A 21,215-nucleotide genomic window follows, 5' to 3' on the forward strand; every position below is an offset into this window, starting at 1 on the left:
AATGCCTTTAACCTGAAGTTTCAGATGGCAACAATGCGATTGGGACTGAAGAGAACAGTTTTGACCGCAACTATGTAAAAAAGAAATTGGAACATGGGCTTTCACGAATATGGCAGGTATGGGTTTTGAATTTTGTTTCCCCCTAAATATTTATTCCCCCCCCCTCCAGCTCTCAGGTATTAATTACAGTTATATTTATGCTAATGTTCTTAAGAAATTTCTCCAGGTTTTTTTTAAGTGATTTGTTTTGATTTGAATGTATCAAGACCATGGAAATGCAATTTCTATGACTCAGTGGTTGCAATGCTTCCAAACTCAGTCAAGATACCAAAACACAGTAACAGGACTTTCAGTCTGATTCTATTTCTTTCAACCTTTGTGCTGCCACACAATCTATTTTCTTATCATGTGCTTTTCTCTGTATACTGCTTTATATTTCTGGTATAACCATAGCTATGAAGAACCTGAAGCCTTGTGAACCTGCCTGGTTTCACAGTTTTCCTGGTGTGACTGCTGGATCAGTTTGATGGGCAGTGTCACCCAAAATGTATGATGAAAAAGCTGAGTTCTGTTTTTGTGTTGACAATAAAGCATCTAGGATTGACTCTGTCTGTGTTATAGAGTGCTAAAGACACTGATTATAAAATTATTTTAGAGAAATTACCCATGTTATAGAAAATAGAATTCTACGCTAAATCTCTAAAAAATAATTTATAAGTGCAAGAAACCAAAAAGTGTTAATAAACCAGATATCCAAACCTTCACTTTTTGTCTTCAGTGTATAAAGTGTACAAACACTTGTTTGTGTTTTGCAGGATGTTCAATTGAAAGTGAAAACATATCTTCTGGGAACAGATCTGTCTAACTTCAAATACGATGACTTCATATTTGTACTTGATATTATCAGCAGGTATGCTGGTGTGGTCGTAAGACCTTTCAGTACATGTCTGCAAACTTGAGCTGTGATAAGATAGCACTGTTGATTAAGGCTGATACTTGCATTTTGATGCCAGTTTCATTCAAATGTGCTGGTAGCTTGAAGAGCAATTCTTTTTTATTGTGAGAGTTTATGAGGATGTATTTGGGAGAGGTAGCATGAACTGCTTTGCTCCCAAGTAGTGCTTAAGCATGATATGATTTCAGTACTGTCTCCCTTTAAGGTTTGGGATGTGCAGGTCTAATGATTGTTTTTCTAAGAGCTTTTAAAAGGAGTCTCAGTTGAGCAGAAAAATACTGTGGTACTGCCAACCTGTACAATATTATAGCCTTCTATTTTGGTAATAAAATGACAGATTGAGACTGTGAACTGACAGCTTTCCCTGTGTAGTGGGCTCTCAGAAATACGTTTATTTTGCTATGGCTCTTTGTCTCTCTCTGTATGATACACAATGATAGGATTTGAAGGAAAATGAGACATGGACTTTTGTGGAATGCAACCTTAACATTACAACGTAACACTGATGCTCTCCGTTTATGAAGATACATGTACACTCACAGTTGGAACACCAGTATTAAGAAATCAATAAGTATTTCTAAACTTTGTTTTATTACTCTAGGCTGATGCAGGTTGGAGAAGAATTCTGTGGCAGTAAGTCTGAAGTTTTGCAAGAATCTATCAGAAAACAAAGCGTTAATTATTTCAAAACATACCACAGGTGAGACAATTACATGTGCAGTGAATGATTCTAATGATGTTTATTATTGTTGGGTAAACGCTTTCCAAAGGAATTCCACTGCATAATGTTCCTGCATTGGGGATGACAGAGTATGTTTCATGATAAGGCTCTGAAGCCTGCAGAAGGGAAGAGGATAGAGAAGCGTTGGCTTCCACCGTGTTTGTGGGAAACCATAGCTCTGAAGCAGGCAAGCCAGATAAAGGTGAAAAGCTTTTTTATGTAGAACTTCAATAGTTTTTTAGGTTGCCTCTTGTCTCCTGGTATCCTGAGGAGGAATGCCTCTGAAGTCCATACCTTGTAGCAAAATTGTGGCTTCCTTTTCTATGCTATTGCTTAAGGAGACTCATCATGTATGACTATGAAATATTTTTTTTCAATATGCAGTTCTGTCTTGCATCAAATAAGGTATTTAGAACCGAGTCCATCCTTTTGAGTCGTGTTTTCACAGCTTTTTCATTGGCAGGATTGAATTACATTTCAGTCAGCTCTTGTCATATCCGAGGCCAGTCATGTGTTGTTGTGGACAGGCATTCTCTGGACTCAGATATGTATATGGCTATGACAGCTTCAAGACTTGTCTTTCTATTTGTTTGTTTTAGTTGTCTTGATTTTCCAAATGTTTTGGTTTGTGTCATTGATAACTTTTTAATTCTAGTTGTCTATAAAAAGCTAGGAAGATATGAGAAGAAATACAGCACCCCATGCTCTAAGAAATGCTTACTTTTCTAGTCTTGATCTGTTGTCCTCTGTTTTTTGGGAGCTGTCATACAACTAATAAATCCAGGCCCATTTGAAAAGTCCGAGACTTTCTGCCTAAAATGTATAAAGTATGAAAATTAGGGCAGGAGAACATGAAGCAGTGTCTAAATTCAGAAGATCAGAATGTGGTTTGGAATTTCTTCCAGCTTTTGTAGTTTGTAGCTAGGAATTCTTTCTGGACATTTGATGAAGACCTCAGTTTGAGTTGTCTGAAAAACTTGAGCCTTAGTCAGATCCACATTATGTCTTGTCAAGAGATACCACCTATTTTTATTTCTTGAAACTTCTCTGAATCCTGAACTGAATTTCATGAACTGATTTTGGTCTACCTAACCATCTATTCCTACACTGACTTACCACTTAATGCCTTATTGGGTTAAGTAAATATCATTTTTACTGTTATGGTTTTGCTTAACAGCTTAAGGACTCATAGACTAATTTTCTGAATTGTCTTTGAGTAAAATAAAGGTTAAGGAGCATTGATGGAATATGTATAAAAATAATAATTTTTTTGAAATAACTTGTGTTTTTTAGGATAATGTAATTCTTGTGAAAAGAATATGAAATATTTATTGACATGACTTAAGTTATGTGAGACCTTTTAATAATTTCTACATGTTTTATGCTGCATGGGTATTGTGAAGATTAATTGAATGATGTTTTCATCCTCAGAAGGAAAAATATAAAAAAACCCTGTCTCAGAGCTGTATCCCCTAGGTTGTATTAAAAAAAAGTTTTAAGCATCTTGCCTTTTCAGATCAAGCCAATGTGGCTTTCACTCCTCTTGGGTATTTAATTGGAGGGGAAAAATAAAAAGCAGTAGTGCTTTTAAGGATTCATTAGTACATGAAAGCTACACAGAGCTGAAATGCTTAGAGTCCGGGAGTAATCATTTCTTTGTTTTTGTAATTTGACATATATGGCCTCCTGAGCCAGTGTGGTGTTATAGAGAACGGCCAACATGGAGAAAATATTGAAAGGAACTGGCCATGTGTTTCAAAAAACATAGAAGAGAACATAGTACTAGAGCATACATAAAGGCTTTTTTTTTTTTGGATGGAAATTGATTGTTCTGATAAATCAGAATGAGCTTTTGGCAAAGAGCATCAGTAAGGTGATTTTTGAAATGCAATTTACTTTTTGTACTGATACACTTGTAAAAAGGTGTGTCTGATCACTAAAGCTTTTCAGAGAATGAATGCATCAGGTCTTCATGCATTCCCCTTTCTAGACGTATATGCTGGTGAAAATTTACAGCATTTATTCAAATACTGTCAGAGCCTCAGTTTCAGATTTGAAATGCTACAAAACCTGTTGTTGTGTGGCTTTTAAATGTTTGCTTTTCTATGACTCTTTTGCCTTAGTCTCCCTCACAAAGAATTTTAATCTGTAATGCTGGTTTTCACAGCACCTCTATCTACTGTTTCTGTTGGCTTTACTGTGAGAAGATCTGCAAGCTATGGGTTCTCAATGCCCTGAAAATAGCACTTGTAGTCTCTTTGTATTTAGCTGGTGAATTTAAATAGACGCAGCACAATTCAACACATTGCTTATCTCATCGTGGCAAGCAAATTTTAATTTTAGTGGTGGTTGTAGTTTATTATTGAAGTTGTGGTATTGCTAGAATATTTTATTGCCTGATTAGAAACCCAGTGCATAATTTACCAACTGTTCCTTGTTAAACGAAACAATATGCCCTATATTAAGAAGAAAAGATAGAGTAATATGATCCCAAAAAGCACTCATTGCTGTCTTTTCCTATATGTGTTCCACTTATGTGGCAAAATTTTTTCATTATTAAAGATATTTCTGCTTATGACAGAGTGGAGGCTTTTCTAGTGATTAAAAGCAGAGTACAAAAAATGCAGAGATGTAATGGCTTGATTACTTTTCCTTATTACTGTATTGACACCAAAGTAAAATTAAGCTATGAAGAAAATTAGAGATTTATAGCCATTTAACTTTTTTTCTTCTCTGACAAGTTGAGATGTCTGTAGAATATTAGTTCTGTCCAATTCCCTTTGCTCTCTGTTGGCTTCAGTGTGTTTGAAAAAAAGCATCTGTCCTATGTGAGCTCTTGAAAGCTGTTGTGCTGCTAGTAGAGGGTTTGTATGTATTATATTGCTTTCTACAGTTTACAGAGGAAAAAAAAGTCCAGTATTTCTGCATAATTGTAGGTGTCTATAATTCGTAATGGTTTCAACCAAAAAAATTTGTTTACAAATTTTGGAGATAGTCTCAAAGAATATCTTTCTCAGAGGTGTCATAAAAAATACACTGTTTTAGTATGCACAGCTTTTGGGTGGTTTGTTGGTTGGAAGAATTACTTAAATACTTGTTTTAAGGTGTAACTTTTTGTACAGTTTTAGAAGTTTTTCACTGCAGAAGTGAAGTAATTGACAACTTTGTGATTTACTTTCTGCCAATTAAGAGTATTCATTTGTGTTTCAGAACCCGTCTTGAAGAACTAAGAATGTTTTTGGAGAATGAGACCTGGGAACTTTGTCCTGTTAAATCAAGCTTTAGTATTTTGCAGCTTCATGTACGTTCTATGAATAAAACATACAAATGTATTAATACTTGAATAACTAAGAGTCCAGGTGTTCTAAGAAATAGTAAGATCCATGAACTACTGTACAAATGTTTTTAATGGCTTCTAAAAGCTCCTCAATTTTACTTCTATGGTATTAGAAACTTAGGGTCAAATGGTTTTGAAACAGTAGTGTTTCTGTTTCAGGCAGGCAGAGGTTTTTATGGAAGATGCTAGAGTTGTAAGCATAATGTTAGCCTTTATTTTTCATGTTTCAATGCACTGTTAATATGTCTGTTTTTATTTTCTAAATTATTTATCTGACAGTAAGATGCTAAAAGATGGGTGCTTAAAAGTAGTTGCATGAGCACTCACTAGCTTGTACCAATTTGGCATCTGTTTCTGAAAACGTAGGTCATATGGGCTCATTTGGAAAGGAAAAAAATTCTTCTGTGGTGAAGCCAACTGAAAACAAGTAATTAGTGTACTCACCTTCCAATCACCTGAAGTGATTTTTTTGATTTTTAGCATGTGGTAGGTGAAATTAACTTGTTTTGCCAAATAAAACATGGTGCCTGTGATTAAAACTATGACTAAAGTTCAAAAATCTTTTAGCACAGCAATGTTAAGCAAGATCATTCTGCAGCTTCTGTGGAGTTAACAGTAGAAGTAAGCAATAGGCTACTGGGTCACTAAAAGTACAGAGGGAAAGGAAGGGAGGACCCTCAGCAGCATCTAGCAGCAAAAGAAATAATATTTTTAATAAAGAAATGGGATTATAAATCCATACATACTGCTCAAGGGACTGGAGCAGCCAGAAATGGCAGGAAGTTACTGATTTGTTTAAGCAAACAGAAATCTAACATTGTAGTCCTTTTAGCTGCGTGTGTTTTGATCTTTAAACCTTTAGTAAATTGAAAATATACATTTTGCCCTTATGAATATCAATAGCTAGAGTTTAACAGATAAAAATGGTATGTCATCTGAGATAAATTGTGTTTTTTAGAAAAAAAAAGTCAAAAATCATGCCTCATGGACCCTGGTTGGTCCATATACTTGCAAAAGTTTGTGTACTCACCCGATGATCAGAAACTCTGCAGTGCATTTGGGAAGTAAAAAATTTTGAGAACTTTTTAAAAGTAAAGTATCGACAAGAAAATTTCAGCTTTAGTAAATTACTAGGTAACTTGTGTAAAGCAAACTGCATTTTTGGTAGAATTTAAGTATTTTTCTATCTCCTTATTTCTGTGAAATAAAAGACCCAATTAGTTTTCACCTAGTTTTAGGCAGTGAATACTTTCAGAATGCAGCTATATTGCATGTCATAGCAGAAAACTGCTAAAATTACAAAGACAAGCAGTGTAAGGTTGCCACTTTCAAGATTAGCTTGAGCCAGCTTGAAAAGCAAAATAAGCAGCAAACTTTGGCTAAAAGTTAATTGTCCACAGGTTTGTTGTTATCCTCTGTTTTTATGGAACTGGAGTCATAATAATATTGAAAATGCCTGATTAAAATGGTAATTTATTTCTATTGCTAGGAATTTAAGTTCATGGAGCAGTCACGGTCCCCATCTGTGTCACCGAGTAAGCAACCTGCCTCAGCAATTTCATCAACGGTAACGTTGTTTGAGCAGTACTGTAACGGAGGAAACCCCTTTGAAATTCAGGCCGACAGCAAAGATGATGAGACAGAAGACGTATTAGCTTCCAATGGGGTATGGAGTGTTTCAGGAAAATAGAAAAAAAAAATAAAAGCAAATGGTGCTTTCAGTAAATTATGATTTATTTTGTGTAGCAATGATGGCAAAGTGTCTTAGTACAAGAATCTGTTGCCTGCAGTACTGTGCTGCTTTGCTTTTACACGTGCCAGAAAGCCAGGCATCCTGTTTAAAGTTCAGTTTGTTTTGCACTGAATCAGCACTTTTTTTCCACTGAAGTCAAGTGTTCCTGAAGGTTAGCAAGACATGTTCCACCTAAATTAGTATTTTTCCAGGGGTTTAAGTTAGCTTTCTTTGTGGAGATAATTTTATCATTTTAGGACTTGCTTTCTGGCTTCATAGGAAAGAATCATTGTGGGTTGCTCCTTTTGTTGTGCTTGTTCACACCTACGTGATTTGCCATGGATTTCCTGATGTTTGTTACGTCATTTTTAGTTGTAATTTAAATGCTCAGGACACTTTCTTTATTGTGAGTCCTTCTATAAAACTGAACAACAACTGTGTGGGTTTTTTCAGAAGTCTGTCAAAATCTAGCAGTGAGTTTTAATGTAAAGCTTTGTACCATTCTGTTAAACACTACTTTAGCATGTTTTTGTTAAAGCTTTTGTTCTTGTTTATCCCTTTGATGAATAATGTTTTCTTGAGCTTAACTTGTGCTACTGAGACTGGGTAACATCTCAAGAACAAAAAAGAATAATTGCTGGTTGGTGATTTCAAACTCCTCTGGTACCTTGCAGATTGCTGCTAGTGAATGAGAGCCTACATTGTTCCCATATTTTTTGTTTAGTGACTTGTAAGCACATACTTACACTTGTAGAAGGCTAGAATTGTCTTCATTTCTTGACTGTGGATATGTTGAGGTATTTTTATTTCTATCTGCACATTTATATGAGGTATGAAAACTCTGCAAACAAGTTAGAACAGACCTTCTTCGGTTTTTCCATTTCTAACATTTTATGCTGCAGAAATCTGTTTCTCCTAGCTTCAAGAAAAATTTAAAAGACATTGTCTTACTCTGTGCTAAGCTTTTGCTTTTACAAGCATGAAATCATTTGATGAAAAAACTAAATAGCAAATGCTGATGAATATGTTGGAGACACTGTTTTGGTTGGCTTTCGCCAGCATGAAGTGTCACATTGCTGCCAAGCAGTCTTCTATCAGTAAAAAAGAATCGCAGAATCAGTGAATTGTTAGTGTTGGAAGGGACCTCTGGAGATCATCTAGTCCAGCCTCCTTGCCAAGGCAGGGTACCTGGAGCAGGAATGTGTCCAGGTGGGTTTTGAATGTCCCTGAGAGGGAGACTCCATGACTTCCCTGGGCAGCCTGATCCAGTTCTCTGACACTTCCTCATGTTGAGGTAAAACTTCCTGTGTTTTAGTTTATGGCCATTGCCCCTCATCCTGTTGCTGGGCACCACTGAAAAGAGCCTGGCACCATCCTCTTGGCATCTGCCTTTGAGATGTTTATATGCATTCATGAGATCCCCTCTCTGTCTTCTCCAGACTAAACAGGCCCAGTTCCTGCCGTCTCTCCTCATAAGAGAGACCCCTAATCATGTTTGTGGCCCTCCACTGGACTCTCTCCAGTAGCTCCTTGTAATATCTTCTTCTGACTTCAGCTGAATATTATCTTTTCCCTCTTTCCTCCAAAGATGAACCCTTTTTCAGAAGTAGTAGTGCTTGAAGTCTCTTACGGCATCCCACTTCTGGTACCATCTGGCACAGACACTGCAGGCTTATGAGAGGTAGTGGTCCTGCAGGTCTTTCTGGCACTCTTTGTAACCTTCATGAATTACAAAACATAAATGTAAATCAGACAGAAATTTATCTCTGTGAATGGAGGCACAGGACAGGTTAATTAACTTGTGAGTAGGTGTACAGGACATCTACCAGGGCCAGTACTGGAATGAAGGTATTTTGTGACTGAGGTGACTATACTCCACAGATGACCATCCTACTTTCCATTTTGACATTTTTAATCTTCTCTCTCTGTTACTATTCCAGAGGCAGGGTAACTGAGGTTCTTGTTAATAGATCCCTTGGGATGGATTAGAGTGAAACACCACTGAATGATTGGTGTTTATACATACATATACATGGCAGGTTCATTTTAGAACAGTTTGGTTTCAGTGGAAATGAGGTATGTAGCAGTTTTATCTAGCATGTTATTATCTATAGTAATATAACAATATAAAAGTATCAAGTTATAATTTAAGAAAACATACCATGAAAAGAAAGAAGGAAAGGGTAAGAGTAGATAGTGGAAAGATAACATCACTTGTGGATCCAACTGAGACTTGATTTTTGCAATTTCAGTGTCCATTGGTCAAAGTGATGGTCACAGTCTTGATCTGCTGGGGTTGAGTGAAACCCACCAAACATAAAGTTCACTGGGTTAATAGACATTCACATTCAGGGAGGAGCACCCAGGTACCTCCCCTGGGGGGGTGTTTTACACTGTCTGCTACAACACTCTGGATCATGTGCAGTTCTTCGGTGGAAGGCCCCAGAAATGAGTCTGGGGACACTTTGGGGGTCTTCGATGGTTTGTGGCCCCTTCTAAATGACCTGACTGCTATTTGGCCTTGCTTAGTTGAGCCAGCTATGCCTTATCAGAAGGGGTGAAATACCTTAAGGCTTATGTGATACCTCCTCATGGGAAGGACATTGGCATGATAAAAATCATTATCCTATCTCACAGGATCTGCTTATTCTTGGCCTTTTCCCTTATCTGGCTCAAAAAATGGCTTGTTGCTAAACAAAGGCTGGTTTGTTGTGGTCATGCTCTGGTGGCGGGTGTGCACCCCCTCTGTCTTAGTACATCAGGGGTTTTGTCACCACACAGCTGGGGTGTGCAAACCTGGCCTCAGCAGAGCACCTGCTGTTCTTGCAAATTGCGGATTGTTCGAGCCATTAACCTGTAACATTTCAGTCTCTCACGACTGTTGTTCCAAAGTGCTGACACAGAAAGGACTCCTATTTAAAAAGTAGAAGGTACACCTGTTTTGTTATTCTTTACATAGAAAGATAAATAACCTGCTCTAGGACAATGTAGGATAAAATTTTTACTGAGGTTTTGTGTTTCGGTGTCTTGGCTGACCAGTTAAGGTGGAGGCACATTTTAGCACTGAAAATTGGAATTATTTCAAATGGAGGTTGCAAAATTTTGTTTCCAGAGAATGCAGGCATGTTACCAAATGTAGAAAGAAGTAGCATGATAGGGACATAAACAGTTAATTTACTTGTCAGTTTATCTGTAGGGTGGGAAGAACTGTGAGGACTTTTTTTGAGAATTTTAAAGTCTTTTGAAGTGCTTAGTTGTTGCCCCTGGGCCCAGTCACCTCAGCTATGTATCTTGAGCATCAGTGAGATGCTTTATGTCCCTTTTCTGTAGCTTCTTAAAATGTCTTTGTTGTGGTACAGTTAACTTCGAGTATTGTAATGCTCTTCAACTTTGATCAATCTTACCACTGCCTATGGGTTGGTTTGAGTGGATTGCCTAAACACTTGTAACTGATTATTGCTACAAGATGTCTGAATTCATTTTAGCACTTTAAAATTTACTGCAGACTGTGCATGTTCAAAATAGATTTATAAGGTCTCTTCAGGTTGAGGTCACTATTTAATTTTTGTGAGTTAATGCATACTTTAAAATACAGATGCATTTATCTCATAAATAGCTTTTCCAGATCATTAATAGCATTAGATTGAGGAAACTTAATAAAGTATTTTTCCAAGTTAAAAAAAAAAAATTCTCAAAATAGCTCTTATTCTATGATGTTAAAACAGTTAATTAATGTCAACTGTCAGATTCTTACATCAATAGGAATTATAGTTAACAGTTTTTAGTCAATTTATTGTTCTACTCTCACTGGATTTTAATTGAATCAGCGCATCATTTATTATATCTTAATGCATAATAAGTGGTGGTAATTCTCTGTGCTGATGTTCCAGCCAAGTTAGTTAAACTGTGGTTCTTTTTGCTCTTAGTCAAGGCTGACCTCGGCTTATTTTTGAAATAAACTGAGCTGCTTTCATTACAACTTTCCTTTGTCTAAAATGTTCATAAGGCAGATATTTTGCCTGGGAATACTAATGGTCTGAACATTTCTCTTGAGTGTCTCATACTATATTGTTTTTTTTCCACCGGAGCTGTTTTTGTTTTTAATTTGTTTGTACAAATGGGGGGTTCTTGCATTTATAACATAGTGCTTTCATAGTGCTAGCCTTTAAAAGTCTCAGCAACTTGGGGCTAGGGCATGCATGACTGAAAAAATACATGTCCTAGTGTGTTTTGGCTGCCATTTCTTAAGGATCCTGGAGCCAGTGTGTTACCTGTGTCACTATTGACTGTGTGTATGAAGTGGCTTCAAAGCGATGTATGTGTTAAGGAAAAGTCTCTCTCTTCAAGTCTTCAAGTGCAGGTGCATTCTGGAGTTGTGCAAGAAGACTGCAAGTTTTTTTTTGTTTGTTTTGGTTTCTTTTCCTAATTAAATGTGTACAATATAAACAAGTATTTTTGTGAAGCAATAGTTTTTTTCTTCTTGCAATAATAATTAAGTATTATGCAGTGCCAGGTTTTTTTTGTTTGTTTGTTTTACTGCCACTGTATAGATGAATTTTGAGGATTTATTACCCTTTTTTTTTCAGATTATAAAGCAAATTATAAAAGCTCAAATATGTGGGTACTTTATACATCGACTAGAAAGCAAAGCAAACTATCGGTAGCTGAAATAGAATGATGCAAATATTTACTCAATCAACATAATATAATTTGCCTGCTGCATTTTTAAAGAACATGTCAGCAGCCTTTCAGCCATTAAAGTTATTTGTATTGCAATCAAGGTAAAAGCCAAAAAGTGACCAAAGTGCAACATTAATGAGTGACAATATTATAAGAAAAATAATCGTAGTCAATTTATTATTTTCTTTTTTTTTCTTAACAGTATGAATCAGATGAACAAGAAAAAAGTGCGTATCAGGAGTATGATAGCGACAGTGATGTTCCTGAAGAGTTGAAAAGAGATTATGTGGATGAGCAGACAGGAGATGCCCCGATAAAAAGGTAAGTAGGCCATGTGCATCCTTGGTATAATTTATCTGCTTTTCATCTCAGTATTCTAATTAGTTCAGTTTGTTTAATCTACAACAGTGGAATAATAATCAAATAATCATTATGCTGCCTGCATAGTTAGAAGGCTCAGCACTTAGATCTCCAGAATGGGGAGGAGCATTAAACCTCTCATCATTATTGCAGACAAAACCTGAAGAAAGGAACATTTTGAAAGCATATAAAGGCTCTCTGAAGCAGGTAGTGGAAAACTGATTAGTAAGGATAGATGTTAACTGAAGGTTCTTCTATAGCAGCTGTTGTGTATATGTGTAATTTCTGTTGTGTCAAAAGCAGTTGTTCGCAGACAAGTGGTTTGAGTTTTGGGCTTCTGCTTCTGCAGAACAGTAAACTTCTTCAGGTTAAGAAAAAAAAAATAGATTCTTCCATAGCTTGAAGGCAGTAATTTTGAATTTTAAATTCTCTTTTTCTTTACGAATACACACGTAGATATATAAATGAATATACATATTCTATTTTGATGTATATACAAAAGTATTTTATTTATATATATTCATATAAGCAGAGCCAACTTCGTATCCTTTAAAAGGATCTGAAAAAAAGTTTCTGTCTAGGACTCTGTACAATTTGGATATACATTCAGACTTTGTGAAGCAGGCTAACATTTTTTTATGTAGGGTTTGCAGGACAACTAGAGTGCCATCACCTGGGTCAGAGCAGAGTAATGTACAAGAGTTGCTGTCCATAGGTTTATGCTGCAAAATTGAAATTTTTCTAAGAATATAATTTTGAGGTATGGCAGCTGGTAGAAGGTTTCTCTTGTAGAAAATGAAAATGTCTCTAGTTGGATAAATATCATCAAGTCTAACTTCCTGCCTCCTTCAGGCATTACATTTATGAAAAATTTAATGACTATTTTAGCTTAACCTTCCTCAATATTACTTCTGTTTCTAGATAGTAACTTTCAGCTGTAGGTGACTAATCTTCCTCTTTTTGTTGTGACTTGTGTTGTTTTTATTCTCTTTATGAATTATGAATTTCGGTCAGAGTGATTAAAATGACTGTTGAGGCAAGACAGAAGCCTGCAGAACTCCAGCATTAAAATAAAAGTCAAAAATTCCTTTCTCCAGCACAATTCTATGTAAATTAGATCAGGCTTCTCTCTAAATATTAGAATCCTAACCCAGTTGTGCTTTGGCATAAATAAAATACTGCACTGGAAGACATACCGTCATGTGAAAGAAGGGGGGAGGAATAATATATTTTCCACTAAATTTTGTTTGTATATCTTTGAATGTTTTCACATTTGCTGTGTTTTGTTTTGTTTTGTTTTCTTTCAAGTGTTTCTCGAGAAACTCTGAGGAGCAGAAAGAGATCAGATTATAACCTCAATAAAGTGAATGCACCTATTTTAACAAACACTACACTGAATGTAATAAGGCTTGTTGGTATGTAGAATAATTGTAGTTTTTTATAAGTGTTTTTGATTTTTGTGCAAAATTATGGATTATAGCAAATATGTTGAATGATATTTAAGGCCCTGAAAAATATCCCTAATTGGGGTCTATTTCTACTCTTTGAAAACGTTAATAAAATAGAAATAAAGCACTAAACAAATATTTTAAATTAAATAGACAAATTTGCTTATATCTTGTGAGTTATTTTTAACTGGAAAATTAATCTGCATGCATATGTTGGTTTTAACCTGTAATGGTAGTTTATTTGTCTAAAATATTGAATGTGTTAGAAGAGTGGAGATAGCAAGCAAAAAGATGAATGCTCTATGTTGCTTAATGTGTTTTATTAAATCCTTTATTTTAAAGTAGAATAGTTGCACAAGTAAGAACTTTAAGACTGGGGGTTTTTTTTCCATTTCATTACTCAAATCCTCATACTCAGAATAATTGTTTATACTGCATGGTAATCAGCTAGAAGAAAAGAGCCCTCTCATACATCCTAGTAATCCCTAGGGAGTTTAGGGAATCTCTGTCCTTGGAGGTGATCAAGATGTGACTGAACAGGCTGCTGAGCAGCCTCCTCTCTTTAGACCTGCTCGGAGCTGGAGGTTGCACTAGGCCACTTCTTGAGGTCTTTTCTTGCCAAACTTGTCTATGTAAACACTGGCCTCCAGTTCTAGATGTGATGGGATTGATTTTTCGTGATCATGCCTTCTGTGTGATGATCTGGATAATTGTACGATAGCAATTTTCTGCTACTGACTTCTGTTTTATTTATAGAGAAGGGGAAGTAACTGCTAAATTTATCTGAGTAGGCAGAAGAGAGAGGAATTCTGTATGTGTTACATTAATGAGGTTTGCCTTCAATGTTTGTGTGCTTGAAAATGATTGTTGCACTTCAGAGTAAGCCCTTTTAAAAGAGGTTACTCCAACACCTGGTTAGTACCTTTTGCTGTCTTTGAGGGCAACATGAGAGTTGGGAATTAATTTTCTAAACCTTTTTTGCAGGTCTGCTAAAACCTTTTTTTTCACTTGAACATTTACCATAGAGACCTGAAATGAGAGTTCATTCTGTTGTGACTTTTCTGGCATTGATCTGTGACTTAGGTTGGAGAGATTTGTTTGCTGCTTTCTACTATAAGGTTTTGCTCTAAGAAAATTTAGGATTGAATCTGGAAGCCGCTCATGGCACTTCCATACAAACTCCAGCCTTTGTCCCTGCCATAAAACATTGTACAAGTAGGTGAAGCAGTAGTTGTGGTTTTCCAATTTTATGTGAGGAGTCTTTCTATTTGTGGATTGTGTTCATAACCCCAAAATTAAGCATTATTTTAAAAGCTCATATATATGCTTTTTTCTCCTTCTAGGATTATTATTAATTTTCATTTTTTCTGCTGTTTGGGGTGTTTTATGTTGTTTTTGTAATGAGTGATAGTAGTGCTATTTATAGCATGGAATTAGAAAGGGACCTCGTGCACGAGGAAGATGTCATTTAACACTGCCTTTAAATATGCTTGTTTTGAGCTTGAGCTTAAAAATATTTCTGTTCCCACCACTCATTCTAATAGGAATTCTATTCCAGAAACCTATAGATTAAAAAAAAAAAATCCACCTATTTTCTGCTGACTTGATCTTATGACAAAAGAAACTTTCAGGATTAACGGATCGTCTTGTTTTTTGATGTGTACTGTTTACAGAAAGCAATCCTATTTCTTCTCAGTCTTTGATTTGCTAAACAATGTGCCAAGATTTTTAGTATCCTCTGTATTTATCCACTAGAAACTTAAATTTTCTGTTCCTTTTATAATCTTACCAAAATCATGTGCAATACTTTGGATGAGATCTTCCTGCATTCTCTAATTTTTCTGTCATTACATCATGGTCACAAGCTCCTTCCATTTTGCACCTCTTTTGATTTCCTACAGCTTCCTTGTACTGGCAGTTCAATTCATGTGTAACAACCTTGTACAGCCAGCAGATCCTTCACTTTCCCAGTTTTTCCCAAGAGAAAAGCTGCTAGCTTATAATAGAAAGATGCGTGTTTTTAATTGTCCCCTAAATTAATAGATTTACAATTTGTGCTACTGGATTTCATCCATTTTTTATTACAACAGTCATCAAGTACTCCTGTACATATGTCAGTTCTTTTCTGTTTTGATGGTGCCCCTTTATTTTTTTCTATTGTCACTCATTTTTGTGCCCGAGTAATTAATGACAATATTAAAGAAATGGCCTATTGCTGGGAGCTCCACTAGTAGCTTTTTCAGTTACTTCCCTTTTCAACACACTCTAGCTTCACATACTTACTGTGCAATATTTTTAAATTAATACTTTCACTAAATCTCAGATAGTGAAATGTACTGTGTCCTTTGTCTAGAAAATCATGTACCTTAGTCTGGTACAGTTCACTTCTGTTAGATTTATCTTAATTTTGTCTCTGTATTTCTGTTTCTGTAATTTCCATACTTGCTTCAAAACAATCTGAAATTCTGCACCCTAAAAGTTAATACAGTAGATCAGTAGTTATTTGGATGACTATTTTCCCTCTTGAATATGTTTTTCTTTGCTGTTTTTCAGTCATAGTGATGAAGATGCAGATTTATGTTGCCCAGTCAAGTAACAGAAATCATTGCCTTACTTTTTATGAATGTAGTAGTACCCACTGAATGAGTATGACAGTGTTTGTTAAGCATTTTGAACTATTTCTATGTGCTGTATGCTTTGTATGTAAGCTAGATGAATAAAAAAAATGTAGCTTAATATTTATAAACTACATAAATGAGTTACTAATGTATAATTTAAGTGGGAGCTGCTACAATTGTGTTTGAATTTCAAGTGAACAATTAATCAGATTTCTCTTGCGTTAATAATCCAATGTAATTATTTCTCTTTCTAGTATGAAGTAGCCATTAGACTAATTTATAAGGTTAATTTTTCCTATCAAGCCGTTGCATGTTGACTTAAAATGTAAAGGAAGAGTAAACTTGTGTTAAATTTGTGTGGAATATTTTGACTAAGCGCTATATATCAACAAGAATAATTAATGACTATGTCATTATGTATATTGATTCAGTGATCTCTTAATTAATATCATTCTGACCTAAGAAATAGGTTAGTGGGTATTTCTTATGTTGAAGGGTTTTAATGCTTTTTCAGTCTCATTTTTGCATGTGTTAAGAATGGGTTTTGAGGACAAATTCTTAGATTTTGCTTTCTTTAAACCCCATTATCTTTTGAGAAGATAATAATGGTGGTGACAAACATGCTTCTCACAGCAGAAGTCGGTAGCTGAAGTGAGTGATTGGTCACATAACAGACCCTCACATGACATAAAAAACCGTAAATCACATAGTCTTTCAGAATGACTTAGCTACAATGGAATTTGCACTTTGCACTTCAAAGTGGCATCTTGGCTCTTAATGTATGTCTTCCTTCCACCATTCCTTTTTCCTGGTCCCCTGGGTCTGAGACTCCTGAGGGGTGGTCTTGTCATTGAAGACTGATGACAGAAGGCATTTGATATGTCAGCCCTTTCTGCATCCCCTCACCGGGGTTACTTCTCCATTTAGTAGCAGGCCTTTTGTCATTGATGTATTTGAAGAAGCCCTTCTTGTTGTCCTTCATGTTCTTGACCAGATTTAATTCCAGGTGGGCCTTGGCTTTTCTTATCTTACTACTACTCACTCCGACAACATCTCTGTATTTGTTCCAAGTGGCCTGTCCTTGCTTCCACCTCATTTATATCTCCTGCTTAGTGAGTTTTGACACATGTTCCTTGTTCATCCATGCTCTTCTCTTGCCCTCTCTGCCTAATTTCTTGCTCATCAGGATGCACCATTCTTGAGCCTGGAGGAAGTGGTGCTTGAGTACTGACCATCTCTCTTGGACCCTTCTTTCCTGCAGGGCCAGTCCCCATGGGATTCTTCCAAAAAGATCCCCAAGAAGCTAAAGTTAACTCTCCGGAAGTCCAGGGTTGCAATTTTGCTTGCTGTCCTGCTTCCTTCATGCAGGATACTGAACTCCACAATCTCATAGTCACTGTAGCCAAGGCTGTCCCCAACCTTCACACCTCTAACAAGGCCTTCCTTGTTCATTAGCATAAGGTTGAGCAGCACACCATTCTGCATTGGCATCTTTCACTGTCTCTGTCAGTTGTCAGTGCTTTACTGTTTGTGCTTTGCTGTTTTGTTCTTCTAGCAGATGTCAGGATGATTGAAGTCCCCTGTGAGAACCAGGGCCTGTGACCATGAGGCTACTTCTACTTGTCTGTTAAAGACTTCATCCACTTCCTTCTCCTGATCAGGTGGCCTGTAGCAAACACCCCTGACAGTGTCACCCTTACTAGTCTGCCCTGTTACCCGAAAACTTAAGCTCTCCACTGACTCATCATGCACCCCAAGACACAGCTTGGTACATTCCAAGTGTTGCCTCACATATAGGGCAACTCCACCACCGTGCTTTCCAGGTCTGTCTTTCCTAAACAGCATGTAGCCCTTCATGACAATATTCCAGTCACACAAGCTATCCCAACATTCCTGCCCTTTGTTCCCTACACTGTGTACTTTGGTGGACAGGCACTTTACAGAGGTGTTTGAGTGTGTCAATATCCCAGTGGGAGTGCAAAGGGATGTCCCGTAGTCCTGTCTTATACTCATGTCTTTGGCTGCTTGTACTTGCTGGAGGTATTCCCACTTAAACCTTATTTTGCTGCATGCGTGGTCACTATAACTCTCCCCTTACCCCATCTTTCCTAGTTTAAAGCTCACTTTGCCATGTTGACTTGTTAGAGATTTATTGGCAAAGATTTGTGTGTGCTAATTTGTGAGGTGCATCAGTTCTATATAGATTAGTCTTAAAGAATACTTTCTACTTGCTATCCCTAAGGACAGAAGGAGTTCTGCAAGAAATACTTCAAAAGAAATCTGGCAAATGTTCAGCAGTTTTAGCTATCTGGAGTCTCTAGAAATTCAAGCTACTTTCAGTTGCTGAAACTTTAATTGTTGTTTTCAGGTATTTCTGGAAGTTTCTATTTTGATATTGATCCTGGAGTGTGTTTGTGCTATTTGGAAATGTTCTTATATATCCCTTTTTAACCCAAAATAGTAACTTTAGCACAAGTAGGTAAAAATGTGTAGACATTAAAAAAATTGGTGTCCTGTTAGAGAGAGCAACGAGGAGGAAATGTTCTTGGAACACTTGTTGTATCAAGATGCTGAGTGATGTAGTAATAGAGAAATGTTCTTGGCATCGGAAGATTTTTATAGGGACAATACTTGGGCAGTGTACAGTGCACAGCCCTTTGGAAAAGCATAAGACACTGCCCAAGAGATTACCTTCAGTATTCATGCCAGCTGCACAGATACTTGGAAGTCTTAACTGTCCAGAATGTGACTTATCACTCTTATATTGTGTTTGGGTTGCAGGCAAGTTTAAAAATGTGTTTATCACAGAGTAAGTGGAAAAAGTCAGCCTGTGGCAGTACAGAATATTCAGATAGCACAGATGAAGGTGACGCTTGAATTAGGGTACTAGTACCATCATTTCACAAACATCCAAATTTTTTAAGTCCACTTTTCAGTTTGTTCATAATGCTGTGGGTCTCAACATAAATAATTAAGTATTATAGAGTTAACAAATGGACTAAACTGACAAATATTAATTATTACAACCTGTGTCAAATCTCCAAAAATAATAAAATGTATTCTTGTGTGTCTTAGCAAACAGGAGCATAGTCACATAGTATTCAATAGGGAGTCTAAATTAGATAGAAACATGGAAGGTAGCAATATCAGGCTGTTGCTTGATTCTTACTCTAGTGCTCTACCATTTTATCGGTTATGTAGCTGTATCATGTATTTTTCAACTTAGTTATCCTTGCTGACCTGCTCAATTACTTGCTTGAAAAATTCAAGTAACTCCCCCATTACTAAAAGCTAGCTTTTGTTTCTTTGTTACCCAGTTTCTCTGATTAAACCAATATTTTCTCTATCTATTACTGGGCACAGTATTAACTTGAAAAGAAGTGTTGCTGACTACAAGAAAAATAAATTGTTGTAGCACCTTCCTGTAATTTTTCCAATCTGTCACATCAAAACACATCTCGAACATGACGTTTTGTGAAATGACCTGCTGTATCCTACATGCTGGGTAGTCTGCATTTGTGTTTTGGTTCAAAAGTTGCTCTCTGTCTTTTACTATAGTAACCAAAAGCTTGTTATGTGTTCTTTTTGTTTTTAAAACACTAAAAAGGCAAGTAGGATGTCATTTTTGACCTAGCCAGCAGGAAATGTGGGGTCTCTGCAATATCAGGGTTTTCTTTAAGTATGCTTCTTTTATGACCCTTTGAAGAGCCATGTCCTATGCTGGAAAATAAAAATGACTGAAAGCTACTGACCCTATGAGCTAGGTCTGTAGGAAAAAATCCCTTTTGGTGTCCAAATCCTATGATCAATTTGATTTACATAACATATAGGTGAAGGTCCTGTTGGGGTGTTTTTATTATTTTAAAAAAAAATTATTTACCCAAGTCAAGTGTGTTACAACAGAGACAAGGAATGAAGAGAAGGAATTATTCTTCTCCCTGGATGTGCCAGGGTACTGACATGCTCCTTTACTCACAGTCTGTCCCCCTGGAAACATTTCAAACTTAAATCTTAAAACTACTTGGGATTCTTACCATACGATAAAAAGGAAGGAGAGCAGAAAATGCTATATCACCCATGTGAAGCACATAATTCCTGGAGTTGTTGAGTAAAATCCAGTCTTGGACATATAATTTTTATACCGTGTTTTTCTATTGCTTGAAAAAGATCCATATGTGCATATATAAACACACTAATGCATAAAATCTTCAGTGGCTCTATATAGTATTTGCCAGAGACTACTTTAGCAGATTATTATTTTTTAGCTAAATGAAGCTGAAACTTGTAGAGGATCCAGAAAGTTCTATGTTTTGAATTTGGTACTAGAAGGCCAAGAATGGTTGAAGACATTTTGGTATGGTTTAACATCTACATTTTGAGAAGTCTTGAGACAATTGTGGTGTCTAAGCCATCATTTTAGCTTTGTTTTTAAACCTCCCAATCTGTAAACTATTATTAAGTTGTTGTTAATCAACGTTGAAGGCTAAATAATACACTTTGTAAAGCTGGTTTTGAGTTTGGTAAAACTGGCACTGTCTTTTTAGCACTTGTGGTGAGGAAACTGATCTTCTATATTTAATTTTTAAGGGAAATACATGCAGATGATGAATATTCTGAAACCGATTGCATTTGATGTGATCCACTTCATGTCCCAGCTCTTTGATTACTATCTGTATGCAGTCTATACATTTTTTGGCCGAAATGACACGGTAGGTGGAAGCATTTTTCTTTTTCACGTATCACTATATACACAGAATGAAAATACAAAGGAGATCTCTTTGCTTAAGATACTACCTAATATGTAATCCACAGAAAAATTAGTGGCAAGAGAATGGATTTGAATGTAGGAGAAAGAAAAGGCTGATTAGATCAGCAATAAGGGAAAGAAGTATTGGGAGCATTATTGTCACTGAGACATTAATCATATTATGTTTTGAATCGATAGATTCTCTATTCTTTTTTCCAGCAGTATTGAAAAGTAGGAAAGAAAATGTTAAATACCTAGAAGTAGCGGTAGAAAGTGGGTAGCAAAGCAAAGGAACAGTCTGCACAAGGAGGGTGGTTTGAGCCTAGACAGTATAAGGTGATTGAATTTTTCTATATGGATTTCTCTAGTTTACATAAGAATAGCAAATGTAGGAAAAGGGAGGGGGCCCTGAAAGTTAAGCAGTAACTCAAGTTTAAGATGTTTGAAAGAGACTTTTTCAGATCTAGTATTCTTCTGTCAAACTACTTGCATTAATGGAAACAACGTTTTTTTGAGTGATCTTGTAGTTGAAATAAATGCTTGTTGGCAATGTCTTTACATAGCATAGATCAACTTTCAATAGAATTGTCTTAATAGCTGCGTGTAAAAACAACTTT

General features: G+C 36.3%; 1 protein-coding gene across 1 annotated transcript in view; it reads left to right on the top strand.

The window, feature by feature from the left end:
* Positions 1–21,215, top strand: part of VPS50 (VPS50 subunit of EARP/GARPII complex) — an 85,957-nt gene that overhangs the window by 38,297 nt on the left and 26,445 nt on the right. Inside the window, exons 14-21 of the mRNA XM_082293745.1 lie at positions 19–116; positions 816–910; positions 1,557–1,655; positions 4,887–4,977; positions 6,503–6,679; positions 11,628–11,746; positions 13,094–13,200; positions 20,439–20,560. Coding sequence (XP_082149871.1) covers positions 19–116; positions 816–910; positions 1,557–1,655; positions 4,887–4,977; positions 6,503–6,679; positions 11,628–11,746; positions 13,094–13,200; positions 20,439–20,560 — 908 coding nt within the window. The remainder of the gene's footprint in view (positions 1–18; positions 117–815; positions 911–1,556; positions 1,656–4,886; positions 4,978–6,502; positions 6,680–11,627; positions 11,747–13,093; positions 13,201–20,438; positions 20,561–21,215) is intronic.

The sequence above is a fragment of the Coloeus monedula genome (assembly GCF_965178545.1).
Source record: "Coloeus monedula genome assembly, chromosome: 1".
NCBI lineage: Eukaryota > Metazoa > Chordata > Aves > Passeriformes > Corvidae > Coloeus > Coloeus monedula.